At 36.3% G+C, this 20,563-nt stretch overlaps 1 protein-coding gene across 15 annotated transcripts in view; it reads left to right on the top strand.

The window, feature by feature from the left end:
- The window catches only part of ATP2C1 (ATPase secretory pathway Ca2+ transporting 1), a 165,100-nt gene that overhangs the window by 141,315 nt on the left and 3,222 nt on the right, over positions 1-20,563 (top strand). For 6 of the 15 annotated variants that reach the window (XM_064587914.1, XM_045903792.3, XM_064587936.1 and 3 more), the window contains 7 exons: positions 263-429; positions 2,006-2,074; positions 2,721-2,837; positions 3,674-3,821; positions 4,348-4,443; positions 5,800-5,941; positions 7,724-7,848. In XM_064587914.1, the coding sequence (XP_064443984.1) occupies positions 263-429; positions 2,006-2,074; positions 2,721-2,837; positions 3,674-3,821; positions 4,348-4,443; positions 5,800-5,941; positions 7,724-7,848 (864 nt within the window). Of the gene's footprint in view, positions 1-262; positions 430-2,005; positions 2,075-2,720; positions 2,838-3,673; positions 3,822-4,347; positions 4,444-5,799; positions 5,942-7,723; positions 8,754-18,540; positions 19,714-20,563 lie in introns of those variants that run through there. The other 9 variants (XM_064587922.1, XM_045903794.3, XR_006795649.3 and 6 more) reach the window with 6 other exon arrangements.

Here is a 20,563-nt window from a genome sequence, read left to right as displayed (position 1 = left end):
CTACAAAGCAAAATTGCCCCTGAGAGCTACTGTATAATTAACTCGAGATCAGTCTTTAGACATAGCTCTTACACATGAGAATATTAATAGCAACTTTTTCTAAGCTTTATCTTAAGACCTCCATATATTGAAGTTTGTTGCAAAATCAGTGGTCTGTATTCTTTCCAGTCTTTATTATGTGAAAAAAAAATAGAGAGTTGTTTATCCCCTTATCTTTGTGGAAGCAATATTTTTACCAGAATCCCCTTTTCCCCCATTCCAGTCTCTACAAAAGAATGGGTCGGTTGTAGCCATGACGGGAGATGGAGTCAATGATGCAGTTGCTCTGAAGGCTGCAGACATTGGAGTTGCAATGGGTCAGACTGGCACAGATGTTTGCAAAGAGGCAGCAGACATGATCCTCGTGGATGATGATTTCCAAACCATAATGTAAGTTTTGTTTCAGTGAATGTACATCAGAGAATCTTTTCCTGTCTTCTTCTGCACCCCATCTCCAGACAGTTCAACTGGAAAAGAATTGGGATATTCAGTGTATTAGGATATTCAGCAGTGGATGAACTAAACTATTTTACCAGAATTAATTAATCTTATTTATGGCCTACCATGTAGTTTTGGAGAATATTATTTGTATGGAAAGGACATAATAAATGGCAAAGTCATTCATTTAACAAATATTTACCGAGTGCAGCCAGATGTCACATTTTTCTGGCCACCAGTGGAGTGGTACAGCAGTAAACCTTCATGGGGCCTTTATTCTAGTTGAACTCAGGCTATCAGAAATATGCATGTGCATGGCCTTACAGTAAGTATAAAAATAGTCAAGTTTCCATCCATACTATGTATTTCCTTATGTCTGTAATTGTCCATGCTGTCAGTGATACAAGCTACTAAGTTTAAATAGCTTTGTCTCCTTCCGCCACTGTTTCTGATTGATGTAAGATTCTTCTGTGATTACATGGTCATGTCAGTAGTAGTTCAGGTGGGGGGTCACTTGAATCTTGTTATTTGATAAGCACGTGTCTGATAACCTGGGTCTTCCTCAGTTCAGTGACTCATGCTGATTACATGCCTGGCATACTTCATTAACCCATGGTGGCCTAAAGTGGAGCATGTGGGAGCTCAGGACTCAGAATTGCCATGGTCTTGTAGGCATATACGTTTTTTGCTTTCCATTCTTAGAATTATATAGAAATCTTGAAAGAAAGGGGAAGTTGTTTAAAAAACACATATTTTCTAGATTCAACCAGATGAGAATTTATTTTTTAAAGATTTTATTTATTTGTTTGAGAGAGAGAGAGAGCATGAGCAGCAGGGAGGGGCAGAGGGAGGGGGAGAAGCAAACTCCCTGCTGAGCAAGGAGCCTGCCCCCCGGACTCGATCCCAGGACTCGATTCCAGGACTCTGGGTTTATGACCTGAGCTGAAGGCAGATGCATAACCGACTGAGCCACTCAGGTCCCCCAGATGAGAATTTAAATGAATTTTTGTAAACCATATTCTTTATGTAATTCTGCTACAGCACATATCTGATTGTAGTGTTAAGCAATAGATAGCTTAAACTCCAGAGCTCATATATATCTTATTACCATTTAATTCCTGACATACATTAATTTAACCCCTTACCATGCATGCATTTTGTACCTTTTAGAAAAAGAAAATTGGAGGGGTAAAGAAGATCATTATTTTAGTATTATAAATGTGTAGTATTATCTGTTGTGTAGAAAGACAGTGTATGATTTTAATGTTGAAATATCTTTAAGAATTTTAATATAGTGTAATGAAATTAGTTCAGATAGAGCTTCACAGGCTTGGCTTTCATTCCATACCAGAATGTTTTTGTATTTTTTTCTAATCTTAATTATGTTAAGAAAATAATAGATTCTTTTAGTGATGTATATGTTATATCAGTTGGAAATTTGTTTTCAGAATTAGCTCTACAGTGTTATAGGATAGATCTTTATTTTTGTGTGATAATATTTCTCATTTAATTTTTTTTTAAATTTCAGGTCTGCAATTGAAGAGGGTAAAGGGATTTATAATAACATTAAAAATTTTGTTAGATTCCAACTGAGCACGTAAGTTTGTAAGAAGTTTGTCACCATGGGTCTTATAGATAAATTATATGAGAAATAGAATTCAAGCAGAATGCTTAGAAGCTTCTGAGCTCTATTTCTGAATGTTGTTCATGTTAGTTTTCCATAATGAAAATTAATTCTATCCTAAAATTAAAAATGGCATGATAAGGAGATGATGTCTGTATCATCATCAAAATATATAAATGTTTGTGGTTTATTTACTAGCTCCAGAAATAACTAAGGAAGGAGTGTCAGATCTTAGTGTGTTTCCTTGGTGTCTTTTTCCAAAAGTAGAAGGGCTTTTCTGTAGTCAAAAAACATTTGCCAAAATATTGTTGAAACTGTTAACTGTTATGTAGTAACAGCTATTCTGAACTCAGTTTTTAAAACCTTCCTCTGTTTGTTGTTATCTAAACATCTTGAAATCCTTTATTTAAATGCTACGGATTATAAAGTTTAACTTTTAGCGTCAAAATTTTCACACAAATGAAGCATAGATACTCATAAATACAGACTTCCTTTAAAAGCACAGTAGTAAAATGAGATTTTCAAATGCTAAAGAAGTGATATCATAAAAGTAGTAAGAATTATAATATATAAAAGTAGTAAGAATTATATAAAAGATACATTATCTTTTTTTCAACAGGAGTATAGCAGCATTAACTTTAATCTCATTGGCTACATTAATGAACTTTCCTAATCCTCTCAATGCCATGCAGATTTTGTGGATCAATATAATTATGGATGGACCTCCAGCTCAGAGGTAAGAGTTTTTTTTATCCATAAACTAGTAGAAGGACAAAGAAAGTGTGATATCTTGATGATTAAGTTTTATGATTTCATTCATGGATAGCACTAGAAATCTATTCATGCAGCGACATGTTTGTTATAAATTGTGTGATGGCTGTGTATATCATTTATGCTCTTTGGGTGTTTTTTCACGTGTCATAGATCTAAGCTTTTACGTTATGTTAGATGCTCATTCATAAGTTGAGAACAGATGAGGGAATGAATAGGTGCAGTCCCTGTCCTCAGGAAATAAGCTTTTGTCTCTAAGAATGGGATGTAATGGAGAAATCCTGAGTTTAGTTTTATTATCTGGGTTCTGTTGTCAATTTTAGAGACTTTGGGAAAGTATTGGAGGATCTAAGCATCTAAGTATTTTCTTCTGTAATGGGCCACAGATGTTGCTTTCCAGCAGAAAGAGTAATTGAGTGATATATGTCAATGGTCATTATAACAAATCATCCTAGTCAAAACCTCCTTGCATGAAAGGTATTTCAGAGTTTACTCAGTAGGTTACTATTTCAGGCCATATTTGAAATAAGTAAACTTACATGTAAATGAAATTGGACAATTTTTTTCAATTTGACTATCAGTCTCCCATCAAACTATGCCAAGTAGGAGTAAGAAGGGGAGAGTAATAAAATCCATGGTTATTTTCGAGTATTTATAGCCAACCTTTTCTTTAGGATTCAGCATTTTGTTTCCATAAGAAAGCATTTAATTTCCTGGATAATTGAGGTTAATGAGATTGTAAAAGTAACAAATCCAAACCTTAAAACTTTAAAGTAATTCACTTTTCTATTTGTTTTGAAGCCTTGGAGTAGAGCCAGTGGATAAAGATGTCATTCGTAAACCTCCACGCAACTGGAAGGACAGCATTTTGACCAAAAACCTGATACTTAAAATACTTGTTTCATCAATAATCATTGTTTGTGGAACTTTGTTTGTCTTCTGGCGGGAGGTATAGTCACTGCATAAGCTGCCTTAATAGCATGCATTCTGTATGACCCAGTTATTTTGGTGTGTTACATGGAAGCTTGGAAAGTTAGGAGAGCTCATTGGAAAATATGATAATAAAAACATTTAAAAATAGTTTGATTTCAGTCTTTATGGGTTAGAAGAATTGCTGATTCATTTATTAGAATAGTTTAAATCTGCAAAGATATCAGCACAATAAAAATTAATATATTAATATTCATATTTGGGGAGTAATTAGAAAATCTGAGTCTATTGCTACTTTATTTCATCAGAAAAGAAAGTTGTTTTAATATCCAATATATGGTGTGTGAGAAGACTACTTTATTTAGATTATAGCTATTCATTAGTGACTTACTTAAATGGCGTATAGGAAATTTACGTAGCTTATATGTTTTATGTCTTAGGCTAAAGCTGTTTTATTCTAAAGCAAAGAAAATGTTAACCTTTTACAAGCATGCAGTATTTGTTCATTAAATTCAGCCACTGATAATCATTTTTCTTCTTGATAGCTACGAGACAATGTGATAACACCTCGAGACACGACAATGACCTTCACATGCTTTGTGTTTTTCGATATGTTCAATGCACTAAGTTCCAGATCCCAGGTATGCTTAGGTGATCTTAGCTGACTGATTCAATTGATAGAGTTCTCTCTGATTGTAAGTAGGCAAGGATTGTGGGGTTTTAGCTTTGCTTGATTTTGTCATCACAGATTACAGCCCCAGATACAGCCTTCCCTATAAACGTGTACCTACAAACATGTCATAATGGGGATAGGGCATTTGGGCAAATAGCTTTACCTTTGACCAGAAGATCCAATAAATCACAGGTGTCATCGCCTGGTCTTTCTTCTTTCCATTCTCTTACATCTGTAGCTTTAAGATAGGTTCAAGTTAATATTATCTGAGAGTATTGGACAAATGGGTTCTGTTAAGTTGGTATTAGTCTCATTTTAGAAGAAAGTATTGTTAGAAGTACAAGAACAATTTTGTGCATATTAATGGTTTCTGATTCTTTCTGTCAGTGTGTCAGAGCTTAGGACATTTTAAATTTGCTTTTCTTCCCATGTTGTATCTTAAGGTGTGATTGCCTTTTCTTGATTGAAGTGTTTTCATAGAAAATTAATGGGCTGTGGGCTAGAACCTAGTAGAACCTTTTCAGAGCACAATTGTTCTTGAAAAGTAGTTCCATTCTGAGGCCTGACTCTTCATTTCAATTCTAGAGCACCTTATAAATCCTCAATTATATCTATTACCATTTAGCATGCTGGAACTTTCCAAGTCAATGAATTGTCGTTAATTTAGACTAAGTTTTGGAGAGCCTACAATATTCATTTTTTGTTTTATGAAAGGCAATTTTACATTTTTAGTACACACTGAACTAGGTCTATTCTTTAAGAAAGGCTTTTAGATTATCTAACTTAATGGATAGAAATGATTTAGCAAAATAAACACACAAATGAAGTTTCCAGTGTTTTGAAATGCTAAAGTTTCTTTTCATTCTGTGGTCTCTTGTTGATGTTGTTATTGTAGCATCACTCTTGTAGAGAAAGCTTTCTTGATAAAGAGAAACTGCTTTAGGGGCGCCTTGGTGGCTCAGTTGTTAAGCGTCTGCATTCGGCTCAGGTCATGATCCCAGGGTCCTGGGATCGAGCCCCACATCAGGCTCCCTGCTCGGCGGGAAGCCTGCTTCTCCCTCTCCCACTCCCCCTGCTTGTGTTCCCTCTCTCGCTCTCTCTCTCTCTGTCAAAAAATAAATTAAAAAAAAAAAGAAGCTGCTTTAAATTGAACCTTTATTCCGTCTGAATTATTCCAAAATAATAGTCAAACCATTAAGAGATTTCATGGTATTGCCATTTTGGCATTCAATCCAGTTTATTAAAAATTGGAGATGACTATGATAATAAAGAAGCTGTTTCAGTAACCAAGGAATAGTAATTGAACTCTTTGCTCTGCCAACAGACCAAGTCTGTATTTGAGATTGGACTCTGCAGTAATAAAATGTTTTGCTACGCAGTTCTTGGATCCATCATGGGACAGTTATTAGTTATTTACTTTCCTCCACTTCAGAAAGTTTTTCAGACTGAGAGCCTAAGTATACTGGGTAAAGAAAATGTTATCTTTTTATAATTTATATATTTTAGATGAATTATTGTATTTTCTAATGCATTTGTTCTACTAAAAATTTCCTTTTAAAAAGTGAGATAAAAAAGTGAGTTGATTTGAAAAAGGAGTGTATTCTATTTTATCGTTTGGAGAAGTTTGCTGGGGTGGTCACTTGCTTAATGCTAGGCTTTAAAATTTTTTTGTAATTTTTTTTTCTTGCAATATTTTTTCTTGGTTATAGCTGTCAAATTGTTGTTGCTGATTCTAAACTATAGCAAATGAAAACGTGTTATAGAGTAACTATAACTTTTCAGTCTTACATGAAGAAAAAACTAGATTTAAGCTCACTGAAAACCAGGTTGCTCTTCTTTAAAATTACAATTTCAGTAAACTAATATTTCAATATTTTTACTTGCTAATTTGTGCATTCTTATTTTACAAAATAACAGCCTGACCCTAAAAGCAGAAAATACATTAAGATTACATGGAAGATAGACATTGTTCTTTCACATACTATGTATTAAATGTATTATGATACATTTAAAAATTAATCTTCCTGTGTAAGGGTGAGGACTGATGTATTTTGTGGCAATGCTACTTTTAATTCTTGTGTTTTTAAGTTAATTGGGGTATTTGTGAAAATAAGTTATACAGCCTCACTGTATTTTATGCTGTGAGTTACAGTTTACCTTAAAGTTGAAATAGTTTAATTTCAGTTTTTTAATTTCATATTTACACTTGTTCCTCTTTTTAAAAAGTGGGGTCTTAAGGAGACAGCTGCAATTTTTCAAGCAATGAGTAAGAATGAGATAGTGTGGATACTATTGTAAAGACATGGTCTTTATTTATTTTTAAATTGTAAAAAAAGGTTTTATTTATTTGAGAGAGAGCATGCATGCACACAAGTGGGGGAAGGGGCAAAGGGAGAGAATATCCAAGCAGACTCCCACTGAGCATGGAGCCTGACATGGGGCTTGATCTCACGACCCATGAGATCAGAACCTGAGCCGAAACCAAGAGTTGGACGCTTAACTGACTGAGCCACCCAGGTACCCCAAAGATATGGTCTTTAAATGATGAGTTCTTCTAGGCTCTCGAATGGAATAGATAGAAATTCCTAAATAATCTTTAGATAGGCAGTTTACAATCAAATTAAAATTAAAAAGACTGATCTATTAAATAGAAAACTCCTCTTGTTTGTGTTGCTGTTAATAGTTACGGTTATGAGGTTATGGTTCAGGGAGAGTAGTCAGAGCACTTGGGTTCTAGTTCTCTGGCACTGCCTTTTCTAGCTGTATGACTTCAGATAAGTCATTTTTGAGCCTTACTTCCCTCTTTTTTTTTTTGAGTGGGCAGCAAAGCAAAATTTATTGAGCCATAGTATAAAGCTCCCGAAGAGAGAGGGGACCCGAGAGGGTTGCCCTTAACTTTCCTCATTTTTTAAACTGAGGCTGATTTTATGTACCTCCTGGAATGGTTGTAAAAGAGTATTTTAAAAGCTCTGTTAAGATGCTAGGAAAATGCATCTGGGTGGCTCAGTCGTTAAGCATCTGTCTTCGGCTCAGGTCATGGTCCCAGGGTCCTGGGATCGAGCCCGACATCGGGCTCCCTGCTCAGCAGGAAGCCTGCTTCTCCCTCTCCCACTCCCCCCGCTGTGTCTCTCTCTGTCAAAAAAAAAATAAATCTTAAAAAAAACCCCAAGAGATGCTAGAAAAATGTAAGCTTTAAGCTTTGCAACTGTTTCAAAGAATTATAAAATGCAACTTATTTTCTCTTGCAGATCTGCTGTTTCTTGTGGGTCTCACCTCCTCAGTGTGCATAGTAGCCGAAATTATAAAGAAGGTTGAGAGGAGCAGGGAAAAGATCCAGAAGCATGTTAGTTCGACATCGTCATCTTTTCTTGAAGTATGATGCATATTGCATTCTTTTATTTGCAAACTAGGAATTGCAGTCTGAGGATCATTTAGAAGGGCAAGTTCAAGAGGATAATGAAGATTTGAGAACTTTTAAACTTTTCATTGACTAGAAATGAGTGTTATGTTAAAGACTTGATTTGAGACTTTAACCTGCTGGCAGTCCCAAATGAAATTATGCAACTTTGATAACATATTTCTTGATTTAAATTGGCTTTTGAAATTGAGTGGAACTTTATAAAGCATATGGGCAGTTATTTAATTAAAAAAAAAAAGCAAAACCTGAACCACCTTCTGCACTTAAAGAGGCCTAACAATACAACTACACTATCTATCTTAGATAGATATTAATTTTTTTTTAATTTTTAAATATTGTACTATTTATGGTGGTGGGGCTTTCTTACTAATACACAAATAAATTCAGTCATTTCAAAGGCATTCTATTGGTTTAGAAGTTGATTCCCAGGAGTGCCATATTTCAGCTACTGTATTTCCTTTTTCCTGCAATGTAAGCAGCTCAGACACCTTGTGTTACTGTTTTTGTATCAAGTTTTTTGCACAGGATGTGACCACTGTCAGATCACTGTTCTTTTCTTTCTTTTTGTGATTGAAAAGCCTATACTGCAATTTGAAGTAAATGTTTGCTTTTCTTAGTAAATGTAAATGGCTGCTTTTTTTTGTTTTTTGTTTTTGTTTTTTTTTAAGTTAAGAGTCTTTGGTCTAGCAAAATTAATACAGGGTTATCAAGTGGCATTCTAGGTAGAGTAGCCTTGTCTGTAATTAACAGTCATAGAATCAAAAGTATTTAAGAGTGATTGGGCTGAAATCTATAACAGATTATATGAACATGTTAATGCCTCTTTTTGAGTTAAATATAAATATATACTTTGTCAAGTATCATTTTGTCATCCCTTAAATATAAATCCAGTACCTCACCTGAATAACTGAATTTTATTTTTCTTAATGTCTTTCTATGTATATTTTTAAGCATCTTTCTTCGGAAGTATAGAATACTATACTTGATAAAAAAGCCCCAAACTCAAATAGATGGTTTCTGAACCAGGGTATACGGGAAGACTGTGCTGGCCTTTTCTCTTTGAGTATCTGCAGCTTCTTTGGCTTAGATGCAGCACTACCTTGAGCGTGTACCTTCAGACTTCCACCATTTGTTCTCTGCCTTCTGTTGCATTGGGCATGCTAGAGAAATAGTTGGGTTTACTCTCATAGTCCCATCAGTTTTTATAATAGCTTGGTGAGGTGTAGGTAATTTTTTTTTTTTTTAGTGTGTTGTGGCAAATTTGGGCCAGAAATTCAAAATTAGAAATCCATTTTCCTATTGAATATTTCTCTCTGAAACAGAAATGGGTTTCAAATTCTTACATGTTTAATTCTTCTTGAAATTCATGAGTTTTGTATTTTATAATTATTCTCCATTTTTTAAACTGTCAGCATAAACCACCCTCTAGTTTTTATCACCAATATTAACCTGCCAGTGTTAACATTGAAATATTTTTATTAATGATAGGGAAAATATCTATTCTTTGAGTCCTTGTAATTGAAACAGTTGAGTATAAGGAGCTGAGATGTCTGAAATTTATTCTACTTTACCCTTTAAGGCTTAATAGTCAAATGTACATTTTTCTTATTAGATAGAACATAGAAACCGTTGTCTAGTCAACTTTATCTTTAATGACGTGATGTCTCATACCTAAATTTTGTATGATTTTTTTTCTCTGTTACAAAGACTTGAAATATTAAGTGCATCTCAATCTTTTGCTTTCCATTTTAGGTTCAGAGTATGACTCGTATGAAATAAATGTGCCTATCCTTTGATTCGGTTTTTGAACCAAAAGAAAAAAATGATTTCTTTTCATAAGTTAATGACCTTGCAGTTAGGACCGTTAACATTAAAATCTTATGGATGTAGAAGATACAGAAATTAGGCAGTACTCAAAGTGCACAGAATCTGATTTAAAAAGAAGTGACACGTATAGACAGCACAGATACACTATATCCAGGTTTCAATTTTCTGTAGTATAACAACAAATTAGAATATTTGTATATATATCTTCCATAGTATATCATCCAAATTAGTATAGATACTTTAAATATGCTAGTATCTAAATTTTAAATTTTCACCCCACTCCCTAGCCCTAGGACTTGCTAGAGTCCTAAATAATACTAACTTATTTGATTTTTCCCTGTTAGCCTACCTCCTGAAGTTATTTGGTCCCAAAGTGATTAAACATCTGGGAAGAAAAGAAAGGAACTTGAAATAATTCACCTAGGTAGATAATTCCCAGCTACAGAGAAACAAGGCTTAGCATGTTCTCTCACATTTGTACTGGGCATAGCATGACCCAAAGATGAAACAAAGTGAAACCAGACAACCTAAAAAACCTCCCCCTTCAGGATACAGGCTTTATTTAATAGCAGTAACCACACTCAGAATGCTAAAACACATTTTTTACCTTTTACACCCATGCAAGGTACATCTTTCACATTGGTAGTCTTTCTGAAATCACTTTAAGTTTTAATCTCTTTTATATAGGACAAAAGTGAGTATTGGCCATACTCAAAATAGTTTTTCAATGAAAAGAATTGGTGGCAAACAATGTCATATCCAAGAACCTTAATTAACCTTACCTTGCTTTCTGCCTTTGTCACTTGGCAGTTCATGTGCATTGCATGTGACTCAAGCGAAAACTTAGGTGGATGAATTGTCATTTCAGTAAACTTTTACTTAGTACCTGGAGTTAGCTAAGAATAAAAAGGTGATGGCATCCCTGCCTTTCAAGAGCTCATGGACAGGGTTAGCAGGGCATATAACTGTTAACAAGCTATTTCATGAAAGTTAGTAGTGGTCTTTGTACATTTATTTTAAAAATACACATACATTAAGATGAATCCAGCACACATTTTACTGGAAGTTTCCCTCGACACTGGCATTTGGGAATCTTTGAAATGCCTTTTTAGACTAAGCTACAGTCCAAACAGCTGATTTGCATACTGAAATGTGTGGGTAAATACTCTTAACTGGTATGTGACTGAACAATCAGATTATCCCCATAATTAAGCTTCCTTGAGCTCAGAATTCGGTATGAATGGGCGCCTGGGTGGCTCAGTTGGTTAAGCGACTGCCTTCGGCTCAGGTCATGATCCTGGAGTCCCAGGATTGAGTCCCGCATCGGGCTCCCTGCTCGGCAGGGATTCTGCTTCTCCCTCTGACCCTCCTCCCTCTCATGCTCTCTGTCTCTCATTCTCTCTCTCAAATAAATAAATAAAATCTTAAAAAAAAAAAAAAAAAGGATTCGGTATGACTATTAATTCTTGTTAGACAACCTTATTTTTGGTTTTGGTTCTCAGAGTTGGTTATTATTGATAATGGGTAATGGTTAACCAGTCCTTGATATTAATGTAGATAGAATAGACTGCAAATATTGTTGTAGATATAGATGTATAAAGCAGTAAGAGGTAGTATCTTGCCTTTGGGGAATTCTCCGTCTTAACCCTGGAGACCAATATGAAATACATTCGGCACAGTGGTAAATGCTGCCCCAAATGTTATCGTAGCTAAAGGAGAGAAACAACTTCATAGGAAGAGGTTGTCAGAGAGATTTCCTAGAAATAGTAGCATCTGAATCAAACCTTAAGTTAGGATTCTCCAGCCTAGAAACAGCAGAATATTGCAACCAATTGCACAGCCTCTACAGAGGTGTTGGTGGAGGACTGAAAGGAACAGATGAAAACCACAAGGAGTTGGGGGCAGTTAAGGCAGGAAGTATATTATGTGAGGGGTTTGACAGATAGGCAGGAGCCTAGTGGTGAAGGTAAAGACATTTGATTGGTGGCATACTAGAAGATTTCAGGAGTGTGATATGAGTTTGGATTTTTGTCATTAATGGAAGCATGAAGGGTGGATTGTAAAGACAAAATAAGACTGATGAAGAGAATTGTAAAAGATTAAGTGGTAGAGGGACTAGCTGAGCTGTGGCAGTCAGTATGGAAAGAAAGGCATGGCATATTTGTCTTCTAAGAGGTAGTATTGACATGACCAGATGGGAGAAAAGAAACGTGGAAATTCCCTGTTTGGGGCTTTCTGGCTTGGATAGTAGAGCTGTTGGGAGAATTACCGAAGCCGAGCGACCTTTAATGGGACACAGGTCAATTTGGAATGTAAGTTTGTGGTGTCCTTGAAATTTCCCAGTGGACATGTTAGATGAGGTTTTAGCAGAATATGATTTAAAGCCATGGCTGACAAAGTATATTGTAGGAACTTGTTACAGGCATTATCTATATTCTTTTACTAAAAATAAAGCAGTAAATGAATATAAACTTGGCTTTGACAGAATAAAATTTTTTTTAAGTAGTTTTTTTAGTATAGTAAGGTAAGATTCAGCAAACATTCAAAATGCAAGGGGAAAAGAGGAACATTTCAGCTGCCTCTGTTACAGAGCTTTCAGAATGAATCTGTTAATTAAGATTACTAACTGGAAGGCACTGATCTGAATTATTGGGAGCACATCTTTTTGATATTTGCAGTAAGACGCTCTCTTAAGAGGTGAGAGAATATAAGCAAAGAAATGCATGGCGTAGACTGAAGTTTGCTGTGTGTGGAAACATACTTAGTGAATGGCATTAAGGCTAGAAAGTAGCTGTTTGCTCCGAGAGATTTATGGCAGGGAATCAGAAGCAATGTTTTGTTTTTTTCTTTTCCATTTTAGTCGTAATTCTTCCTTGGATCTTTCTAGCCTTGTATCCCACACAGTGTTCTACACAATTGGATAGTATTCCTTCAACTTGAAAACCTTTTTCCTCTGCCTCAGTTTTAAGAATTAGAATTTTTACTTGTTCTTCAAAACCCAGCTGAAGAGCCAACAAGCAGGGCCTTTCCAGATTACTATAAAGGGGTGTGTGTGTGGTGTGGGGGGGTACAGTTTCTTATAAATACTATTAAGAATAAACCCATCCATAAGTTTGGGCATAAAATTGTGGGATTTTTTTTCTTTTTTTAGAAGGCATTAGAAGTTTAAGTCCAAGCCACTGCATTGATTAATCTGGACAGAAATTTGATACAATCTTTACCTTTCATTCAAAATAAGTGTAAGTGGTGAAATTTGGGGAGGAAAGTGAAAAATCTTTGAGCCATTAGAGTTGATCTTTGTAAATTCTTTTCTAATCTAAACCTGCTATTGTTCCTGTGTACTCGTGAGTGGTAATTGCCTGCATTTGTACAGCTGCCCTATTTAGACAGTGTTTTGTGTACAGATAGATCACTGTACACACTTGACTTTGCCATTCCTTTCTCTTTTTGTTGAAGTGTAACCAAATTGACAAATATCCTGGGCAAAGGCCTACATTTCTGTGCCGGTCCCATGGCTGTTAGGCCTGGCAGAACCGCCTTTCCTATCTAAATCACGATTGCCCCATCAACATTATTTGTTTAGCAATAATTGCATTGTTCTACTTAGTAATCCTCTGAGTAGAATCCGTATCTCACAGTCTTTTTTTTTTTTTTAAAAGATTTTATTTATTTATTTGACAGAGAGATAGAGAGAGAGCACAAGTAGGCAGAGTGGCAGGCAGAGGGAGAGGGAGAAGCAGGCTCTCCGCTGAGCAGGGAGCCAGACGTGGGGCTCGATCCCAGGACCCCAGGATCATGACCTGAGCCGAAGGCAGCCACTTAACCGACTGAGCCACCCAGGCGCCCCCCATATCTCAGTCTTAACAAAGTACATTGTGCTGATTGGGCAAATGGTTCTGCATGAACCTAGAGGTCCGTTTTGGGTTCTGAGTATTTCCAGCTTTAGAACTCAAAAAAAATTGTGTTTTTTAATACAGCTCTCCCTCTCTCTTTTTTTTTAAAAAATACTTATCCACCCAACTGTATTAAGAACAATTTTCTATTAAGGCCTTCCTTATGATAAGTATGCTAAAGTGCTTGCTAGTTGAGGAGTAACAATTTGGTGCCATCTTATGGTCATAAAGAAATACTGAAATGCCTTGACCAGGTGCTCTTTTTTTTTTTTTTTATCACATCTGCATCAGAAAAAGTATATGAAACAACTTACGTGTGTCTTCCAAAATATTCTCCTTGGAGCCATTTATATCAGGCCCCAACCAAATAGATAATTGTAAAAAATGTTTGCTTGATAGGAAAGACTTGACAGACTTTACATTTAAGCATTAATAAATCAATTTTAGGGAGTTACAAATGAATATGTTTTCGTGTTTCTCATAGTCATCAATATGGTTATACAATAGGATTGCATTAGAATTTATGACTCTATGGAGGTCTGGATGGCCCATGAATTAGGTAGATGTGTTGCAAATTAGTGAAACAGTTTAATACTTCCCTAAGTCACCCACAAGGGCTATTGACTTAGTTTTGGGGTTAACAAACTAAATCAGTCTGCTGCTGGATTTGTAAATAAAGTTGTATTGGAACACAGTTATGTACATTCATTTATGTATTATTTATCACTGCTTCATGCTACAACAGAAGTGAATAGTTGTAACAGAGACCACATGGCTCGCTAACCTATTTACTCTCTGGCCTTTTACAGAATAAAGGTTGCCTAGTCATATAAATACTCAAAAAGAGGAAAATAGGCCTATGCACTGCGTTCAGTGGTCTAGAGGAGGTGGCATCAATTTTCTCTACCTTCCAATCTCCCAACAAGATGTTATCTGGGATGGATGAACTTGACACCAGATTTAATGTCAGTGACTCTTCTAAGTCCCCACTTAAGTCTCCTATATGGAGGAAGTCAGAGAGTCTTAGTCTATTCTCAGAACATCATCATCAACAGGGAGGACATACCAGCTGTTATCAGTTCCAGCTCATCACTAGGGCTCCTTGTTCTTACAATGAATGGGTAGAGTGTTCTGATCTGTTGCCGCATCTGAGTTGTGCTCCTCATCATATGCACAAGAGAAGTGGGGGCTTCCTTCTCACTGGCTGTTTCTTCCTAACACAAACACAGAAACAAGCTTAATTTGAGTAGGCTTTTTTATATTATCCTGCTTAGGGAAGACAAAATTTAGTAAAAGTAAAACCAAAATATCCTATCAGCACGGTCTTAGGGGAAAATGCACTCTTGTATTTTCTCAGAACAGAATGTTCCAAACCAAAATACATTTACATAGTATTTATCATATTTCTAAGGTAAAATTATGATAATATTTCTTAGTAGGTTCCTCTGACAGTCCACCCTTGGCTGTCAGACTTATCACTTTGTGAATAGATTATGGTTATTATTATAATAGGGTCAGTTTCTTTAGTTTGTCTTTTAAAAAACAGTTCGTAGGGTGCCCATGTGGCTCAGTAGGTTGAGTGTCTACTCTTGGTTTCGGCTCAGGTCATGATGTCAGGGTTGTGAGATTGAGCCCGTGTCAGGCTCCACGCTCAGTGCAGAGTCTGCTTGAGATTCTCTCTCTCTCCCTCTCTCCCTCTCTCTCTTTCTCTTTCTCTCTCTCTCTCTCCCTCTGCCCCTCCCTCCACGCTCACTTGCTCTTTCTCTCTCAAATAAATAAAATCTTTTAAAAAAAACCAGTTTGCATACATCTGAGAGCTTGAGGGGCTACATACAGTACATTGTGATTGGAAACTTGGGCTTATGGGCCATTCTCAGATTTCAACAACAAAGTCCCCCCTACCCACCATTTTTACCTCTTATTTTTCAGAATTTCTTGGGACAAGACAAGGGAACATCAGAAGCTTGCTCTCTTGATGCCATCCTTCCTAGAGGCATCAACTACTACCTCTCTCTGATCATAAAATAATACAAAATACTCATTGGGGAGGTTTTTAAATAGAGGACAAGGAAAACACTTTATAATCTCAATACCCAAAGACTTTAACCTAGGTTTTAGACATATATCCAGCTGCCCAGCAGACGTTTCCACTTAAGCACCTAAAAGGTATTTCTAACTTAACATATCCACAACAGAACCCCTAGATCCCCAACTTCCCAACTATACCTTATCCTATGCAAATGAATGACTGAATAGGAAATCTGAAGACAGAGGGTTCCTGCCAGTATTTTATGAAGGCATAAAAATGCTGTATGACCATAGTAATTTTAGCAATAATTTATAGGACTTCTCAATGGCACATTTACAAACACCATTTTTTCAGAGTGATGTTATAAGTATTTACTCAAAAAAAAGTTTCCATGTCAGAGCAAGTTCTTCTAACAGTTGGATTAATCTACATAATCCTACCTCTGTCATGAAATAGAGTTTATTCTATATCCATGTTAGCAAGCATTGAGATAATGCAAAGTAGACTTTCTGTTTTCCCTGTCATCCTTTGATTTATTCTCCCATAATGTGTAACACACATGAATCAGAGGAAGATATGGGGAGATAATGCCCAGATAGACACATGGCAGTTTTTCAAGAAGAAACAGCACCTCAGTTAATCCTCCAAAAAGCACCAGTTATATCAAAAAACACAACAGAAGAGTTTTCCTAATCTTGTAAGCTAGCTCACGTGATGGCGTAATTTTTTCACAAATGATTCAGTCTTATAAATGATCAAAAACCCAATGTTGATACATTCTGATCAGCTTTTTTTTAAAACAAAAACATTCCTACGTGTTTCCTGATCATGATGACAATGAGTTATATTGTACATAGAAATCTCCCAAGTGTCTCCAAAATCATAATGAGAAAATTATTTAAAATATGTATGTATACATGTATATGTATGTGCATATACATGCACACATATGTATACACACAAATATATAAATATTGAAAGATTTTGCTATTTTAACCAGATATCTAAAATGTTGTCAAGACTAGTTTGGAATAAAAGTGATTGCATGTGCATTGCAACATGTTTGTGTGAAATTTGATTTTTCTCCCTGAAAACTAGATCCAGTGAAACAAGCTGGAAATACATTCATCTGTTTCTCCCATTTTAACAGACTGGTACATGGCCTGGCAGTTATGGCTTTGAATTTAAAAACGTTCTTCCTCAGCATGAGGTCCTCATCTTAGAATTTTTATAGTTGGATGAACTTGAATTTTAGCAAATTTCAGACCTGGAAAGAAATGCCAAAGCAGCTTACCATACATGGTTCAGAAAGCTGTTGCTAAAAGTGGGGAGGCATCTTTTTAATACATCTTCCCAAAATAAGTATTTAATTACAAATTGTTACAAGGTGCAGAATCATTTCCAGCTGTCTTGACTGAAATGCATCAATGTATAAGACGTTAATGCAATATATACTAAGTACACTATATCCACCTCACTAAAAAATAAAAGGTCACTGTGTTTGAAGTCAGGTACTAGTGAGTGTTGGTCCTTTTACGGAAGTGAACTTATTTCTGCTCGTCTTGGAGGGGGGTGACTGCTCTCCAGGTGCTGCTCTGGGTTCACGGAGTGCCAGCCAGCCAAATAACATGTGCTAGCAAGAGGTACCCAGTGAACTCTGGAAAGCTCACTAAGGGGGAAAACTCACTTTGGCCTCCTTAGGATTATGGGATAAGGCCAGGAGATAGCTCTGGCAGTTGCAGGAAGAGGAAATTCATAGGAAGTGGTCATATCTGCTATTAATTTTTTCCTTTCTTTAAACATACCCAGTGCTCTTTCAAATTGGGTTTTAAAAACAATACAGAAAATCCCTTGATAACAAGAAAAAGGGAAGGAGGGGCACAAGTACCCACAGGGATAGTTCCTTCTGGTCTTTTTTCATTATTTTCTAAGGTTGAGCTTGGCTGCCTATTCACATTCTCTTGGCCCTTCTCCTTTTAGTGTGGCTTCAGCTGGACAGTTCTGCTGAAGTTGCTTTCATGTTTTCACGTTCTTGTCCTCATGTTAGCCATATTTGATAGTGTTGATCTCCTTGCCTCTGCAAAATTTCTGCCATTAGCTCTGGCAGCCACTAATTTCACGGTACTTTGGTCTTTCTGCTCAGCCACCTCTCCTTCTCAGATCCCTTGCTTTGCTCTTGGTCTTCTTGTGTGGATGTAACAATAATGGTTGGCATTCCTTACATGTTTCTAGTGCCAGGCACTGGGTGAAGTAACTTAAAAGTACATGTCATTTTGTCTCTAACAATTTGAACTCTTGTGATCCTCATTTTACAGATAGGGTAACTGAGGCATCATCATTAATTCATTTATGCACAAAAGAAGAAAAGATAATTCTAAGACCTTTCTACTTAGAAAGGTCTTTATCTTTGTATTTTTTTTTAAGTTTTTATTTATTTGTCAGAGAGAGTGAGAGTGAGCACAGAAGCAGAGGGAGCTGCAGGCAGAGACAGAGGGAGAAGCAGACTCCCCACTGAGCAGGGAGCCCGATGCAGGACTTGATCCCAGGACCCTGGGGTCATGACCTGAGCCAAAGGCAGATGTTTAACCGACTGAGCCACCCAGGCATCCCAAAGGTCTTTATCTTCTAAAATCATAATTAATTTGAATTAGAATCTAAACTTAAATACTAAAACTAATTTGAATTTTTTTTGTCATGATCACTCATCTTGAAAAGCCTTTAGAATTTATAGTTACAGGATATATACATTAAGCTTTCTAGGTCTAACTATCATAAAGGGGTTGTACAAATGAAGTTCAAGTATAATTTTATCACAACTAGATAGAGTATGATTATATTATAGTGTTTTTCTCTCTTTAGCTTTATTACTAAAATTTATTCATTTTATTTTTTTTGAAGATTTATTTGAGAGAGAATGAGAGCGAGAGAGAGATTTTGAGCACACACAGGGAGAGAGAGAGAGAAAAAGAGAAGTAGACCCCCCTGCTGAGCAGGGAGCCCGATGCGGGACTCGATCCCAGGACCCCAGGATCATGACCTGAGCCGATGACTGAGCCACCCAGGTGCTCCAATTTATTCATTTTAAAAAACTGTCCAGAGTCCCTTTGGTACTTAAACTAATTGAAGACTTATATTTGCAAAGCCTCAGGTGGGCTTTCATTAGCTAGAATTGAATCAGAAAGAGCGAGCAAGACCTAAAGACTTGATTAAAAACAGGAAACAAATTTTCCAAATAGAATATGGAATATATAACATTATTCTTCTGTAGAGGTGTTACCATTGCCCCTGTATTTCATGAATTACATCCCTGTCTCTTAAAGCCAGGCTCAAAGCCAAATCTGAGAATCTTGTGCTTTAACCCCTCCTCACCTGGTGACTGCTCTCTTTATTGTAGCATTCAGTCTGCACTTTTGCCACTTTGTGGCTGACAGATTGCTTCATAAAATGTTCTTGTTATTTCATTGTGTGTTGTCTCCCCAAGCAGCTTATGTAAGTATGACTTTGGGGACCAGGTACTATGTCGTATTTCTTTGGTAAACCCCTCAGATACCTTGTGGAGTGCTTATGATCTCTCATTTATACATCCAGGAGAAGATCTGTAATGGGGTGGGGTAACTCCTTAATTCTCAGAGAGTAAGAGTAAATGGACATTATTAGATTTTAACTCCTTCACTGCAAGTCTGGGTAATTTCAAGTGAATGGCCCTGATTGCAGTGGTTAGAGAAGGGAACCTGACTTCGGTGTCTACTGAAGGAGGGGCCCCTTTGCTTGAAAAACTCTTTAATGAAAGAAAAATATGAGTGATATAATTCAGTTGACTTTTAATTAAACTCTGTAGCCCATACACTCTTCAGTTAGGTGCCTGTCAAACCAGTTATTTGCCAAAGTGGAAGTAGAAATAGTTTTTCATGCAAGGTTGGTGGTTTGCAAAAGCAGTGTTGATAATAAAGCCAGGAAATAGGACATTCATGCTGGTGTAATTTCCAGATTGGCCCCCAACTGCAGGAATCAAGAAAAAGAATTTTGATACAACAAAGGACTTAATGTGCTTGTAGTCTCCATTAGATTTACTGTTTGCTGGAAAAACACATATCAAAAATAGAGCATATGACTGTTTTTGATTCTTCTGTGAATAACCATCTCTTTAGAGACATAAAAAAGAAACTTAGTACAGAGCCCCACGCACTCCTCCTAAAATAAAAATTTCCTTATTTCAAGAACCATTTATTTGAAACAAAAGCCAGTCTTTAGGGCTGAAAACTTTAGGAACAAGTAAGATTGTGTTTTTGCCAGTCAACACTTGGAAGGTGTGTATGTAACACTGGTTGATGCTGAGCTTACTCCCCTAAGAGTATGGTTCTCATTAGGAAAGTGGAAAGACTTGTTTGCCAGATGTTAGGAACTGAACATAGGCCTGTTCAAAATGGTAGCTTAAAACCATGTTTTAGGTTGTCACTGATGGAATATACCAGTGAGAGACTACAGAAGAAAGGAATAACAATTTGTAGGAATGCAAATAAAATAAAGGTTGGGAATCTACCTCCAGATCTCTAGATCTTGCCCAATTAGATTCATTCCACTTGCTTACTTTCAAGTTCTTTATTTGGTACTGGCCAGCACTTTCATAATTCTGTTGGTACTTATAATTTTAGCAGCCTTTTAGTATGTTCCAGAGCAGTGCCTTTCAAAGTCTTTTGACTGCAATCCACAGTAAGAAATAACATTTTGCATAACCATTTAATATATGATATGCATGTCTGATGATTTCTACTTAAAAAATGCTGGTTATGACTCATTAATTTCATATCCCATTAATGGGTCAATACCTGCAGTAGAAAAAATGGCCTAAGATTCTGGTATTGCTGTATGTATTACTAATTTTTTAATTTTTTCATAGTGTTTCCTCCTCTTCTAGATCTAG

The sequence above is a fragment of the Mirounga angustirostris genome, unplaced genomic scaffold (genome assembly GCF_029215605.1).
Source record: "Mirounga angustirostris isolate CCGP_5_RB_7025 unplaced genomic scaffold, mMirAng1.0.hap1 SCAF_1, whole genome shotgun sequence".
NCBI lineage: Eukaryota > Metazoa > Chordata > Mammalia > Carnivora > Phocidae > Mirounga > Mirounga angustirostris.
Note: the sequence above shows the minus strand (reverse complement) of the source record. Positions and strands in the feature narration are given on the sequence as shown.